The sequence below is a fragment of the Triturus cristatus genome, chromosome 1_1 (genome assembly GCF_964204655.1).
Source record: "Triturus cristatus chromosome 1_1, aTriCri1.1, whole genome shotgun sequence".
NCBI classification, from domain to species: Eukaryota; Metazoa; Chordata; class Amphibia; order Caudata; family Salamandridae; genus Triturus; species Triturus cristatus.
The window spans coordinates 163,132,648-163,146,924 of NC_140579.1; the positions used below are offsets into that span (position 1 = coordinate 163,132,648).

The window sequence follows — 14,277 nt, forward strand, 5'->3', positions numbered from 1 at the left end:
CCATTGTACAACAAGGGAATCATTTCCTGTATGTCGAGAATCCTTTGTGGAGGTGGGAATGCTTGACACACACTAGAGTCCAGTACCGCCCCTATGAACAGGTTGCGCTGAGAGGGCACCAGGTGAGATTTGGGCACGTTTATCGAGAAACCCAATTTGTACAACAGTTGAGTTGTAACCTGCAGATGATGAAGCACCTTCTCTGGCGACTCTGCTTTGATCAGCCAGTCGTCCAGATAGGGGAAAACTGGAAACCCCGACCTTCTGAAATGGGCTGCCACCACTGCCATCACCTTGGTGAAGACTCGAGGTACAGTAGCAAGACCAAACGGGAGAACCGCAAACTGACAATGTTGCGACCCTACCGTAAAACGGAGATACTTCCGGTGCGACTCCAGGATGGGGATGTGAAAATACGCATTCTGCAAGTCCATCGACAACATCCAGTCCTCCTGTTGCAGCGCTTAAAGAACCTGCACAAGGGTGAGCATCTTGAACTTCTCCTGCTTCAGAAAAAGGTTCAAGACCCTGAGATCCAGGATTGGACATAATCTGCCATCCTTCTTGGTTATCAGGAAATACCGTGAGTAGCATCCCCGACCCCTTTCCCGCTCCGGAACCACCTCTATCGCACCTTTTTTTAGTAATGTCAGGACTTCCTCCTGCAGGAGAAGAAGGTGGTCCTCCGAGCAAGCAACTTGGCAAGGAGGGTAATTTGGAGGGAATTCCCGAAAGGGAAGAGCATACCCATTTTCCACAAGATTTAGAACCCAGAGGTCCGTAGTGACCGATTCCCAATCTTGCAGAAAATGGGTAAGCCGACCCCCCACAGGACCAACATGATCCAGCATGGTGGATCTAGGGCTGCTTTGCAGTGGTAGGAGGGAGGGAGGAAGAGGAGGAGGAGGAGGAGGGCTGACGACCTTGTGGACGACCTCTGTTTCTACCCCTGTAGGTCTTATACAGGGTATTTTGCTGCTGCTGCTAAGGCAGCCTGTAGGTCCGAAAGGACGACCTCCCAAAACCTCTGTACCTTCTGAATGAGGAACCTCTAGGCTGAGCCTGCAGGCCCAGAGACTTAGCTGTGGCTATGCTTTCCTTGAACCTCTCCAACGCTGCATCTGCTTTCTTCCCAAATAGTCCAGGACCATCAAAGGGTAGATCCAGAAGTGTAGTCTGCACATCTAGGGAGAACTCAGACGACTTAAACCAAGCACTTCTAGTGGCAACCGAAGAGCCCATGATCCTGGCAACAGAGTCCGCAGTGTCCAAACCACTCTGTGTAACCTGTCGTGCAGCAACTTGAGTGTCCGACAAAACCGCATTAAAATTCTGCCTGTCCTCATCTGACAATTTAGGAGCCAGCTGTTTTGCAGAATCCATCAGGGCATGGATGTAATGACCCAAAAGACAGGTGGCATTTGTGGACTTCAGGGCCATACTTGCCGAGGAGAACACCTTCTTGGCCGGCTGGTCAAGCTTTTTAGACTCTCTATCGCTAGGAACCTGAGGAAAAGCTCCAGAAGACTTTTTCGAACAGGCAGCTTGAACCACCAGACTCTCAGGATAAGGATGGGAAGTTAGAAAGTCCGGATCTTCTGGAGACGCCCTGTACCTCCTAGCAACAGACTTGGACACTGCGGGAACCAAAAAGGGCTTATGCCAAACCTCCATTACTGGCTCAGGGATGGCATCATTAAAAGGAAGCAAAGGTTCTACCACAGTGGAGGGGGAATGAAGAACCTCCGTCAAGATGTTTGACTTAAATTCAGCAGTTGGGAGCTGCAAGTCCAAGAGCTCCGCTGCCTTCCTTATGACTGTGTGGTAGGGAACTACATCCTTAGATGGAGCATCTGATGGAGGAGAAAGCTCCCATTCTGGGGACATATCAATGCCACTTGCCTCCTTTAATTCTGCAAAAAAGTCAGACTCCTGAAGTTCACCCTCCTCCATTACCTCTGCCTGATATCTCTGTTCTTCCAAGATGCTCTGCGCCTCCCGCCTGGATCTCATCCTCGGAACCGGCGCCGGCGGCGCCACTCACTACTCCGACGGAGCCGGAGCCGGCGTCGAACATGGATCCGGAGGCACAGCCTGAGTCGAACGAGGTGGAGCTGGAGCCAGAGAAGAAGGGAGCAGCATCGACGTCCTCGGCACCGGGAAATGCCAAGACGGTGTCACTGGAAAGAATGGCATAAAGGGAGCCTGAGCATAGGCCTGAGGAACCCCCAAATTAAAGGCCATTGGACCCATGGGACCCGAAGGTGCTCCAAAGGGGTACATTTCTCTTGAAAAGACACCATACATGGCATTTAAATAATGCAATGGTCTTGTCCTGGGCCAGGAAAGGGGGGCGGGTGAGGCTCAGACAGACATTACCGGACTCGGGCCAATCTGCGCCGACTGTGCAGCCAACGGAGTCGACGACTCATCGTGAGCCGGAGCATCTTCCACCGGAGCCGGAGAATGCGTCGGCGATGGAGCCGGAGAACGCTCCGGAGAAGCTGCAGGCGAAGCCTGGCTAACAGGCGAAGCCGGATTCGACACAGAAGGAGAGGGAGAAACAGCCCTTACGACGTCGAGGAACTGGTGAAGTCAATCTCGGAGCCGTCTCCTTATCTAAACGGCGTCGAGAGCTGTGCCTCTTCTTTTTATGTTTCTTGGACTTTGAAGCATGACCCGACGTCGAATTCGAACCCGACCTCGACTTCGAACGCCTTCGACCTCTCTTCTCCTTTCTCATTTTCGCTATAAATAGCTTGGCTTCTCTCTCCTTTAAGACCTTTGGGTTCATCTTGCAGCAGCAAGAGCACCCCTCGACATCGTGATCCGATGACAGGCACCAAACACAATCTTCGTGTGGATCCGTGATAGACTTGTGTTTACCACAGTCTCAACAGGGCTTGAACCCTGACTTCTTCGTCGACATCTTAAGAAAGAAGCAAGATGAAACCAGAAACACAGCAGAAACACAAAGTAACTAGAAAAGCTACGGACAGTCCCCAAAAACCGTTACCGTCGACAGCGCGGAAAAAAGGGAACTGACGTCATCACGCCGACGAGGTCCTCTTATGGCTCCAGTGACGTCAGCGGAGCCATGCTATTGTGACGTGGTCCTCGTCGGCGTGGAGAGCTACAAAAGTTTCCAAATGTTGCTGGCGCAGGAGATTTTCACAAGCTGAGGAATCCACTGGCAGATGTATCCATCAGAACCCAGCAGCAGGCAAGTCAGCAACACCGGTCTCTGCCGCCTGCTCTTCAGCCTTATGGCGAGGGTATTGTAAACTAGCAGCAAAGCCCTCAATCTCCGTCCACCTGGTTCCGTTGTGAGGTAGGCGCAAGCTGGAGCCCCATAACCGACTGGAAAGGAGGAGTAGGAAGACCAGATACAGTGGGGTGGAGGAGCGAGAGAAAAGACAACAATAAAAGCAAAAAACAGTGCTCGTGAAACAGTTGCCACACTCATAGAAAGAGCTCATATCCGTCGTTCTCTGTGGAGACTAGAGCCAGTCCACAGCAGGGACAACTGCGAGGAGCAGGCACAGAAAGCAATGCCCCCTGCTCCGAGGCAGGCTGCAGCACAACCCTCCCTCTCGTCCGCCTGTCTCCGCTGCTCTGCTGTGAGGCAGGTCAGGCTGGAGCCTGCTGACTGATCAGGAGGGGGAGGGAGAGCAAATAAAGTGGGCCAGAGGAGTGCAAGAAAGTGCCCTCTTTTTTCATGATTACCCCCACTGCTTGCTAAACTGGTGATGTACTTTGACTGAGTGTGCCCTGGGCTCCTGCCAAACAGATACCCAGGGCCTATGTTCTTTCCTTAAAACTGCATTGAAAACAAAACCTTATTGGCACTCTCTCGCCACCCGTCAGCCCCTTGTAAATGGTACCACAGGTACCAAGGGCACTGTGGCCAGGGAAAGCCTCTAAGGGCTGTAGCACATATTGTGCCATGCTTAGAGGCCCTGTACCTTTACACACACACACACACTGCATTGGCATGTGTTGCGTTTTGGTGCAGAAAAAAAGTGAAGAGCCGACATGGCACACATCCCTGTGTGCCATGCCTACAACCTACTGCCCTGGCATAGATCAGCCACCTCTCTAGCTGGGTGCCCTATACTAGTGGTGGGGGGCCAGGTGCAGAAGCCCTGTACCCCTACAGTGTCTAAGCCAATTCTTAGACATTGTAAGTCGGTAATGCCATTAAGAATATATGGTGCAGGGAGTTTGTCATTACAAACTCCACAGTACCATAATACCTTTACTGAAAACTGGGAAGTTTAGTATCAAACTTCTCAGCACATTAAACCCATACTGATGCCAGTGTGGGATTTAATGAAAGATGCATGCAGAGGGCATCTTAGAGTTGCCCGCTGAAAAACGACCTAACACTAGTGTCCAGGGTGAGTGGCTGCTCACCAGCTATTACCACCAGACATGTTTCTGGACCCTTGGGTCGAGAACCTGCTGTTCTCGGGGTCTGAAACGATGGGCAGGGTCCACAAAGAAGACGCTTCAAAGGTTTGCCGCCTTGGTGAGCTTCCACAGGCCCTTTACTGCTTCCAGCAATTGGCCCCCACCGGTTCTGACCCCACTTTGGGCAGGAGAATCAACGTGAAAACTAAGTGAGGAAGGGCGGTGTGCCCACCTTTGCCAACCCCACCCCTAAGGTGGGCGAGGCGAGGTGAAGCACAACTCTCAGTCCCTGCCATCTTGCAGATGGGGGACCCAGCCAACCAGAGTGAGGCCTATGTCCCTCCCTCCCTTCCTCCCTCTGCAGTGTGGCATAATATGGGGTGCACCAACCCCAAAGAAGGGACCCATTGGTCACAACCTTTACCTACCAGTAACACCCCTTAGTCTATTATTATGGGCCACCACTTAACCTTGCCTCCTCAGACAAGAACCAGCCAAGAAGAAAAGAAGAAGGGCCGAAGAGCCGTGCTGAAGCTACGAAGAGGAGGACGCCCACTGACTTGGCCCAAGCCCACCGGCCTGTCCCCACCTCGAACCTGCAGAAGCGAAATCCCGCTGTGTCCTGCAGCCAGCAACCTCATGAACCCAGAGGACCTGCACTGACGCTGTCTACTGTGAGCACCGGATTTGGTCACCCACAGACTCTGGCTCCAGCCAAATCCGCGAGTCTGCACCACTCGCACTTACCTCTCCAAACGGTGGTCACCTCCAGAAAATCTTCGTCCCCAAGCCTGCAGTCTTTGTCAAAACTGGAGAATCCCCATTGGAACCAACAGGGCACCCGTTGCCAAAACAGCACTCCGCACCCAGCCGCTCCTGCCCCACTGAGGGTGTACTTACGGTGCTAACTCTGATCCCCCTTTGCCTTGAGCCTAACACCAGGAGCTTTGCTCCCACAACCCTGTGGCCTGCTCGTGAGCAGCCACCAACTGGAGGCCCACTATCCCCCCCATTAGATAACATTGCGCCTCAGCACTCTGCACCTGGCGCCCTAGTGCCGCTGAGGGTGCTTTGAGAGTGCATCCTTGACCCGGGGGGAAACCTTGTTCTAACCCCAGAAACCGAACCCCAAAGACAGAGTACTTGCCTGTTAACCGATAACTTAATTTCTCTCCATAGGAATACATTGACAGATTTTCCTTGAAATTATTTTTTTAAGTGTGGAGTTGATTTGTAAGAAAACCTGAAAAACTACAACTATGCAAAACTGATTTTACTTACCTTTTCTCTAGGAAATGTCCCAGTGTGATATCTAGGCATATCACACTGAGTAGAAAAAGTAATCTGAAAAGTAATTTCGACATTTGTACTTACCTATATTTCAATCAACTGCATTTGAACCTGCATTCAATTATAAAACACTGCATAAAATTTTGCAAAGCATTTATTCCACTTACTTGTGCCAGGCTTGGCTTGGTTCGAGAAATAAAATAACTTAATATTTGTATACAAACAAAATTGGTCTGAGTTCAGTCAGTCTTTGAGTGTGTGATATCATTTGCTGATTGAGTGTGTACAACAAATGCTTAACACTACCCTCTGATAAAGCTTTACTGCTCGCTCACACGATCACAAATTGAAAGTATGATGCTATCTACTTATACCTCTGCCAACCTTTGGGGCTCCACTGGACTCTGTACATACTACACCTCATTTTGGTACAGTATATACAGAGCCAGCTTCCTACAAGGAGCTGGTAAAATACACAACAATGAAAGCAAAACCAGCGCACAGCGCTCATGTAACTGGGTGTAGCGCTGATGGAGTATGTTCACAATTATTAAAAAACAAGCAGGGGGGGGATGCGGGGGGGGGCCAGGAGGGAAGTGTACGGAAAAGAACAGGCGCATTCCAAACACCTCTGGTGATGAGCAGGAAAAAAATGCTATGTGTGCAACAGCAGGTGGGAGAAACTCATTCAAGAAAATAGTGCTCACAGACCGTAAATGAAACAAGCTGAGTAACAACACAAATAAAAGGGCCAGTCTTCACGGGAGATTACAAAAGCAGAAAACGCGGTACTAAGGAGGGACTCCTAAGCCTATTCACGAATCAAAAGCAACCATTTAGAATGGACAGTAACAGGAGCCAATTGAAAAGGTGAGCGGAAAATGGGCGTAACTTCAAGTCCATACCTAAATACAGCATATCTCAAAGAGACAGCGCAAGTGATGCCTAGGTGATACCTAAAAAGGCAGTTTCCAGAATATATGGCTTCTAGTTTAACAACCACAGGCAAATTAAAAGTTACCTGTATTTTGTTTCAGGAACGTGTTCCAACTGCTATTGATAGGTAATGACCGTTTTGCATTGCTGGTTTGAATGTAATAAATGAACTTGTTCTTTGTGCCTATATTCAGGAAGATTTGGTTTTCTACGTTTAAACGAGTGCAGCAATTAGTTTAAATTCAAAGTCTGAAATACACCAGCTATGCTGGGAACTGTACAAATATGAAGCAGCTGGGTACCTTGACTGGTCTCGTATGGGTCTGCTTTTCTTTTTCTATTCCTCTGTTCATTCTGTTTCTTCTCAGGCGTCTGTTAAACGTAACACAAATGTTGACAAATGTTTATGCCAAATCAATTCAAAGAATATGCAGCATTATAAACAGATCCTTGCTATCTATAATAACTGTCTGGTTTGTTCAGATGTCAGTAAATAAATCTCCTGAAATTATCCTTTTAAATTGTCACAAAAACTGTTTGAAGCAGACATGTGGAGCAATTGTTAGGAAACCCCATGTCTTTTGCTAGACGTTTACCTGCAACATTTATTCTCTACAGTCTACATTCTGTATGGACATTCAGAACATAATTTTCTCATGCCATGGATATCAATGTACTGAAGTTGATAGATGAAAGACCTACTAAAAATAATAGTCAAATGAGCCCACACAAAGTCTATAAAGTCTAAAGAAATGGAGACCAAGGCAGACAGAAAATGCAACCTGAGAAGCAAAATATGAAAAGAATTACTTATCTGAAACAATAGTGTTTTCCTGGGGACTAATCTAGATTCAGGTGCTTTGCATCACTTAGTGTTTCGTTGTTCGATCCAGAAAACATATGGTCAGAAAATAAACTTTGTTTGGGGGGATAACTATAGGTGCAGTCGGTGACTCAGGATGTCGACAAAGCCCAAAATGTATAACCACATTTCCATTTTCTATAGCCTTATTGCCCTGCCTTCAACCTCATCCCAGCCGCAATTGATTAAGGTGCAAAATTTCTTGTTAAGTCGATGTTTAATTTACTTTTATTTTCAATCCTCCTCTATTTCACCCGGAAGGTGGGAGGGTTGCTTACAAACCTACTTAAGTGCCAAGTTGTAAATTTAATTACCGCTACTTTCTTATGCAGCATGAACCTATTCTACATTTACATGCCATGCAACAAATGTTTAGCGGTATTTTCTCTATGGTGGTGGGTGCAAAGTGACATCAGATACAAACAAATATGGTAAAACTGTTTGAACCAATGCTGTCTACTGTGTGACTGAGTATCTGCATCAATATATTTTGCAATATATACTATATATGATCATCCTGAAGTCGAATATATGTCATTATCTATTATATTATGGGATTCCCTTTTTCTAGTCTAATGTGCTTTTGGCATGGACACTAAAATCTCACCAGCCTAATTGACACTTTTTTACATCACTGCCTAAACAATGTATACAACATGTTTGATGGCTTCTAAATTCAGCTGGCAATTACACCTTTCATGCTACCTGTCCCAAACTCCTGTGGGGCATGGGCAGCAAAAAATATTTGATCTATTTTGTTCTGTCATCCAGGATTTTCCAACAGGTAGCCCGGAAGCTATTGGCAGCTCACCAGGACCCAGAGGTGCAGTCGAGCATAATATACAAATCGGAGGGTCTCGCCAAGCTTAGGTAGCCCTACTCACATGTGGACCCCTAGAATGGCATTCTTCGAGCTTCAGCAGAACCAATGGCGGAAAAGACAATATGGAGATGGCAACCACGCACAGGAATTTTCATGGCGGAGTCTAATGTCACGAGATTGACAGACAAGGTACCAAATGGTAACAGAAGCAGACGGCCAACAACAAATGAGAGAAAAGACGAACAGAGGACTAAGAAGAGAGTTACAGACCCAACCACTTGATGGTTAAATAATGCACAACATGTGATTCCAAAAAAAAAAAAAAAGAGTCACACTGCAAAAGAAAAGGCTACTTGCCTTCGGCAAGGATATTTGTGGTGGATAAATAATCTTTCTGCAGATTCCTCACCAGAAGAATACTCCAGGTCTAATGAATGGTCTAGAAACCATTCCCCAGCAATTAACTCTCCTCTCCTGCCATGTGGTGCAATAAGGTTCCAGATGTGATATCACCTGAGTATATTTGCCAAACGGTGAGTCGGCGTCACTTCCCAATAACCCCCATAGAGGCCTGCCAACAGGAATCAAGTGACATGTTATCTTATTCATCATGGTACTAGCTCAAGGGTTTCCAACCTTTAAAAATAAGAGCTACTTATGTAAATTATAACCAGCCTGAGCTACTAATATTAATAATGTGGTATTAGTGACGGATGTATGACATTACAACGCGTGTCATTACAACGCGTGCAGTTACATCACATGCGTTACAACGCATGCGATGTTACAACGCTATGCCATTACAACGCAAGTCTTTACATCAACTTGCACTAGATGGCGTGCTAACATTAGAAAAGTGTAATTTACTATTCCAACTCCAGTCCACGTAACAGTAGGGAAGGTGTTGGGATAGTAAACTACACTATTTGTAATGTTAGCACGCCATCTAGCGCAAGTCGATGTAAAGACTTGCGTTGTAATGGCATTGCGTTGTAACATCGCATGCGATGTAAAAGCTGCGCGTGGTAAAAACCGCGTTGTAATGGCTGCTCCCCATTAGTGACCACATCGGACAAGAATACATTAGTGATCACTGCAAGGCAAAGTTACCAGCAGTAATATAAAAAAGGCTCTGTCAATTTGAAAAAGCTCTACATGGGTATTAGTTTCCCAAATTCCGCATGATTGATCACTCAATTTCAGCTTGAAATATGTTTTGGGAGTTCTTAAAATACACACATTTTCGTCTTGAATAAACAGTTTTCAATTTTGGTATGCATATATTAATTCAACCAAGCAAAAGCTTCTAACTTAGTAGGCTGAGCAGCATACCGGAGAGCTACTTACAGGAAGCTGCAGAGCCACTAGTAGCTCACAAGCTACTCACTGGAGAAGCCTGCATTAATTCATCGAGGAGGAGAGCGGAAGGTCAGGAATCTGTAGGAAGGTTATGTACCCACTAAGGGTGCACGTCAAATTCCGTTCCACTCGCGGAATTTGCAAAATTTAGGCATTTTCACATTCCGCGGATAAATCGAAATTTCCGCGATCCGCGGCGGAGATTTTTTTCATGTTCGCACTTTATAAATGCGTTCTCGCACACGAAGTCGCCGACGAGTTTTCCGATCCGTTGGCGTGTGCCACAAGTTATTGGTAGCCGGTCGCGCTATCCCGCGAGAGTTTGCGATCGCGAACACGTCATTCGCCGCGCCATCGGACACCGCGAGATGTCTGCGATCACGAACACGTCATTCACCACCGTGGGAGTGAGCGTGCGATCGCGAACACGTCCTTTGGACGCGCCATCCGACGGAAGTGTGGTGAAGCTCTCGATCCCGAACACGCAAAAGTTTCAATCTGGAGAAGAATAATATCTCGAGCAGCATAAAACCTTCTGTAAATGATGATTTGGATGAAAAAAACTCCTCAGGTAACATCGAAGGCAAGAGGGAGCTACCAGATATTACTACCTCAGATACCACCCAGTATACGGGTCCCTCACAGATCGAGGAACTAACTAGGGCCCCAATCCTTAAGTACTCAGAGGGACGTACAAGTGGGAAGGGAATCGCTGGGGGTTCAGTATACTGTTTTGAGCAGTATGTGGATACTTTGGGGATACCAACAATACCTATCCTGGATTCCCCTAATGTAGCAGGGCTGACAACCAATATATCCTCGACAATACCAGACCCCACAATTCGTACTGTGGTGTCTTGAAATATTTCTGGGCTACGCTCTAAGGTTCAGAACCCAGTTTGGGAAGCCTTTGTTGGGAAGACAGATATCCTATGCCTACAGGAGACATGAGCAATAGAACCTGTACATATAAGTGGATACAAGACATTTAACACACCGGCAGCGAAAGGCATGGGAAGGAGGCCAAAAGGCGGGATCTCGACATACATCTCAAACAAGCTGCCCTTAAGCAAGATCATGTTAAACCCTGGGGGAACTTATTTTCATGTGGTTGAGATAGCCCCTACTGCAACTCACCGTATACTCTTGATCAATTTGTATAATAACACCACCCAAAATGATCTTGAATCAGTAGTAAAAGGCATTCTGGCTATAGTCACAAAAATTTCTAATAGAAAAAGCAAGGACACTATGACCTTGCTGATGGGTGACTTCAATTGTGGGTTATGTAATCATTCTGATAATAGATTGAGCGGTACTTTTAATGACGCAGATAGTCGTACACATTTCAATCACTCTAAGACGGGGGATATATTCAATGACCTTACCTCCAAATTAGATCTTGAGTTTGCACAAGAGATCTCAACCAAACCAGTTGGTTCTCTGCCTACCTTTAATGGGAGAGGCTATGCAACCACCATTTATTTTATACTGATCTCATCTGAACACACGCCCTTGGTCCCCTTCTTTGAGGTTGGCGATATAGTCTTAAGTGACCACTTCCCCCCCGCCTCTTAAAACTCAAGACACATACGTACCTTCCGAACAAGCCGGAATTATATACCCGTATGCAGGGAACTGTAGAACTGAACAAAGTAAATGGATTCTCATTAAAGTGGTCTAAGATTGATGCAGATATGCCAATTAAAAATGTTTAGTGAAATGTAGGTCTGAAATAGAAACCTGTCTAAGTGAGGATGCCCTGGATGCAACGATAGTGAACTGCTCTGTAGATATTACCAGGGTAGCCAGAAATTTGTTAACTGTACAATTCAGTAATAAATCGAAACCCCACGGTTGGTTTAATAAAAAATGCTCTAGGGCATATTCCAATTTAAAAAAGGTATTGCATACTAAGCCAAGATCACTACCCAATGTCCGCTAGACTAGACTACAGAAGGGCACTAAAAGAAAGAAAACAAACCCTTCGTAACGATGCTTGGGACTCTTTACATAATGCTGCCGAGAAGAAAGATAGTACTGCTTTCTGGAAGGTCCTGAGAACCCCCTTTCAAGCCCCAAGTAAAGGTCCCTCAGTGGAGAACTCTATAACAGAAGAAGCCTGGATTACCCACTTCTCCAAACTATATAATGAACGAGGGAATTCAGGGAGCCATTCGGAGGATTGTAACGTAAATAATTGTGAACATATTGATTTAGAAATCACCCTGGAGGAGGTTATTAGGGCTCTGGCACAAAGTGCGGGCGGGAAAGCACCGGGGCCCGATGGGGCACCAGTTGACCTGTATAAACACAATGTCCCTCTGTGGGGGCCCATATTGACACAGGTTTTTAATGCCAGCATAAGGTCAACCCTCCCCCAATCAATAATAATTACAATTTTTAAAAAGGGCAATCGTGAAGACCCAGGATGCTATAGACCGATTTTTCCTAGATTCTATGGTTAAGGTGTTAGGGAGGGTCCTACTGGAACGTTTAGCAGTCTGGGCTGAGGAAAATAAGATTCTATCAGACCTCCAGTATGGGTTCCGTGACGGTCTTGGTACCATTGAGCAGTCCTTAAATCTTACAATATTGATCGGCAAGTACACAAGAGCGAAAAAAAGCAGCCTCTATCTGGCCTTTGTGGACCTCACTGCGGCCTCTGATTCAGTCAAGCACAACAGACTGTGGCAGGTCCTTGAAGGGGTGGGGGTTAATCTACAAATTATCACGCTCTTACGCCGACTGTATAGTGACTCGTCAGCAAGCGACCATTTTGGCCAGAAGGGAGAATGCACTGAAGTCTTTCCAATCAGGAGAGGGGTCAGACAAGTAATGTGCTGGGCCCCTGCCCTTTTAACCTTTATATAAACGGACTTGAAGATACATTGCTTCTCCAGGGCAAAGATTTATTCCCGCACTTCTTTATGCGGCTGACGCTGTATTGATGGCCCGCACTCAAAACGGCCTCCAGAGCCCTGGATATTTTTAGCATATTTATGAGCAATCTTGGTCTTGAAACCAATATAACCAAGACGTATGTTATGAGGTGTAAGCAAGGGAAGCAGAAGACCCGTGAAATGTTCATAGACGGGAAAAAGTTAGCATCCACAAAAACATTTTCTTACCTAGGTGTACTTAAGTTAGGTAGTGTTAGACCTGTCAGCCCTAGGGTGGTCTCCCCCTGTATTTTTCATTGTGCCTCATTTTTTCCACCCTCATTTTTGTGTTGGACTTGGGTCTCCGGGCGCCTTTTCATTGCCAATCAGTGTTAAGGTGCAGGTGCTCCCTTCCTCTAAGATGGCTGCCACAGGCCCCTGCTACTGCGGAGTGGCCTTTCTAGTAGCACCCTAGCTGCCAGGAGCTGGCAGGGACCCCACAACAATGTTGCGACACCAGCCCGCCTTTTTTGTCCTATACCTAGAGTGGGGAAGCTCCTGGAATGTGCTGGAACCTTCTAGAAGAAGAGTGGGGTTTTACTTTTGCCGCCTTAGGAGGTGGTCACCTGACCTAGGGCTACTTAACAGAGGAAGGGAACTTTTTCTAGTTAGTTGGGGTAAAGCAGACCTGGGGAACCCACGCAGGAGTTTTAGGCGGTAGGGCCTAGGCAGGGACTTATGCCTCTGAAGGTGACAGGGTTTAGGCACTGCCCTTTAAGTGAGTGAGGGATCCTGTACTACCCACTGATCTAGCCCAGGGATAGGGAAACCCAGGGGCCATCTGCCAAGCTGGACTAGAAAGGAACTAGTCACCAACTCAATCCCTAACCCCCAGGAACAGAACCCCTAAGGGCGCCAGAGACAACTGCGCCAACAGGACTGCTGAAACTACTGCTAGAAGTTACTGCTGAGACTTCCTGCTGAAATTCCTGCTGAAACTTAATATTGGAACTTTCTCCTCAAAACTCCCTGCTGGACTGCTGGGGGATCAACCAGGTACTAGCGCTGTGACCCCTGCGCTCCCCGACCTTGCCTGGGATCCCCCTAGTCCGTCCTGTACCAGGCGCTGGTCGCCGAAGTCACCCCTTAATTTCTGCCCCCCCCCCCCGGGTGTGGGGAATCAAGGCGCACTCACCGCTACGGCCCAGGGCCGGGAAACTGCCCCCTGTCGTCACCGGGGCCCGCGGAGAAGCCCGGGGCCCCGCCGCTGCCGTCGCAGCCGAAGAATCGCGACCCCCAGCACCGAGAAGGCCTCGTTGGGCCCAGGTGTCTGGCCGCGGCCGCGTAGGCCTGAAGCCGAGCCCTCGCATCACCTGACGGGGGCGGACTGCCAAACGCCGCCCCCGCCGTCGCGCCATTGGTGGATTGGGCCGCGCCCCCGCAGACCGCACTGCCATTGGCGGCTGCGGGCGCGGACCCCTGCAGCCACAAGAAGATCCCCAGAACCCCCGGTGAGGCCAGCGGAGCTCCCCGGTCACGTCTGACCCGACCGGGAGCTCCGCGCGTTGTCCCCCGCTCCTCGCACCACTCTACTCGGCGGAAGAAGCTCGTGAGGGAGGCCCTCGGCCCGGACATCGCCGGGCGGCCTGGAATCCAGTCGTGAGGTCCCCGCCGGTCGGAGCGCTGATCGGCGCGAGACACGTAAGGAGGAG

The 14,277-nt window shown here is 48.0% G+C and overlaps 1 protein-coding gene across 4 annotated transcripts in view; it reads right to left on the minus strand.

The window, feature by feature from the left end:
* Window positions 1–14,277, minus strand: part of TLK2 (tousled like kinase 2) — a 2,417,851-nt gene that overhangs the window by 1,894,665 nt on the left and 508,909 nt on the right. For all 4 annotated transcript variants that reach the window (XR_014968435.1, XM_085624076.1, XM_085624079.1 and 1 more), the window contains one exon: window positions 6,942–7,011. Coding sequence is in view for 3 of the 4 variants with exons in the window: in XM_085624076.1 (XP_085480202.1) it covers window positions 6,942–7,011 (70 nt within the window). In the remaining variant the exon portion in view is untranslated. The remainder of the gene's footprint in view (window positions 1–6,941; window positions 7,012–14,277) is intronic.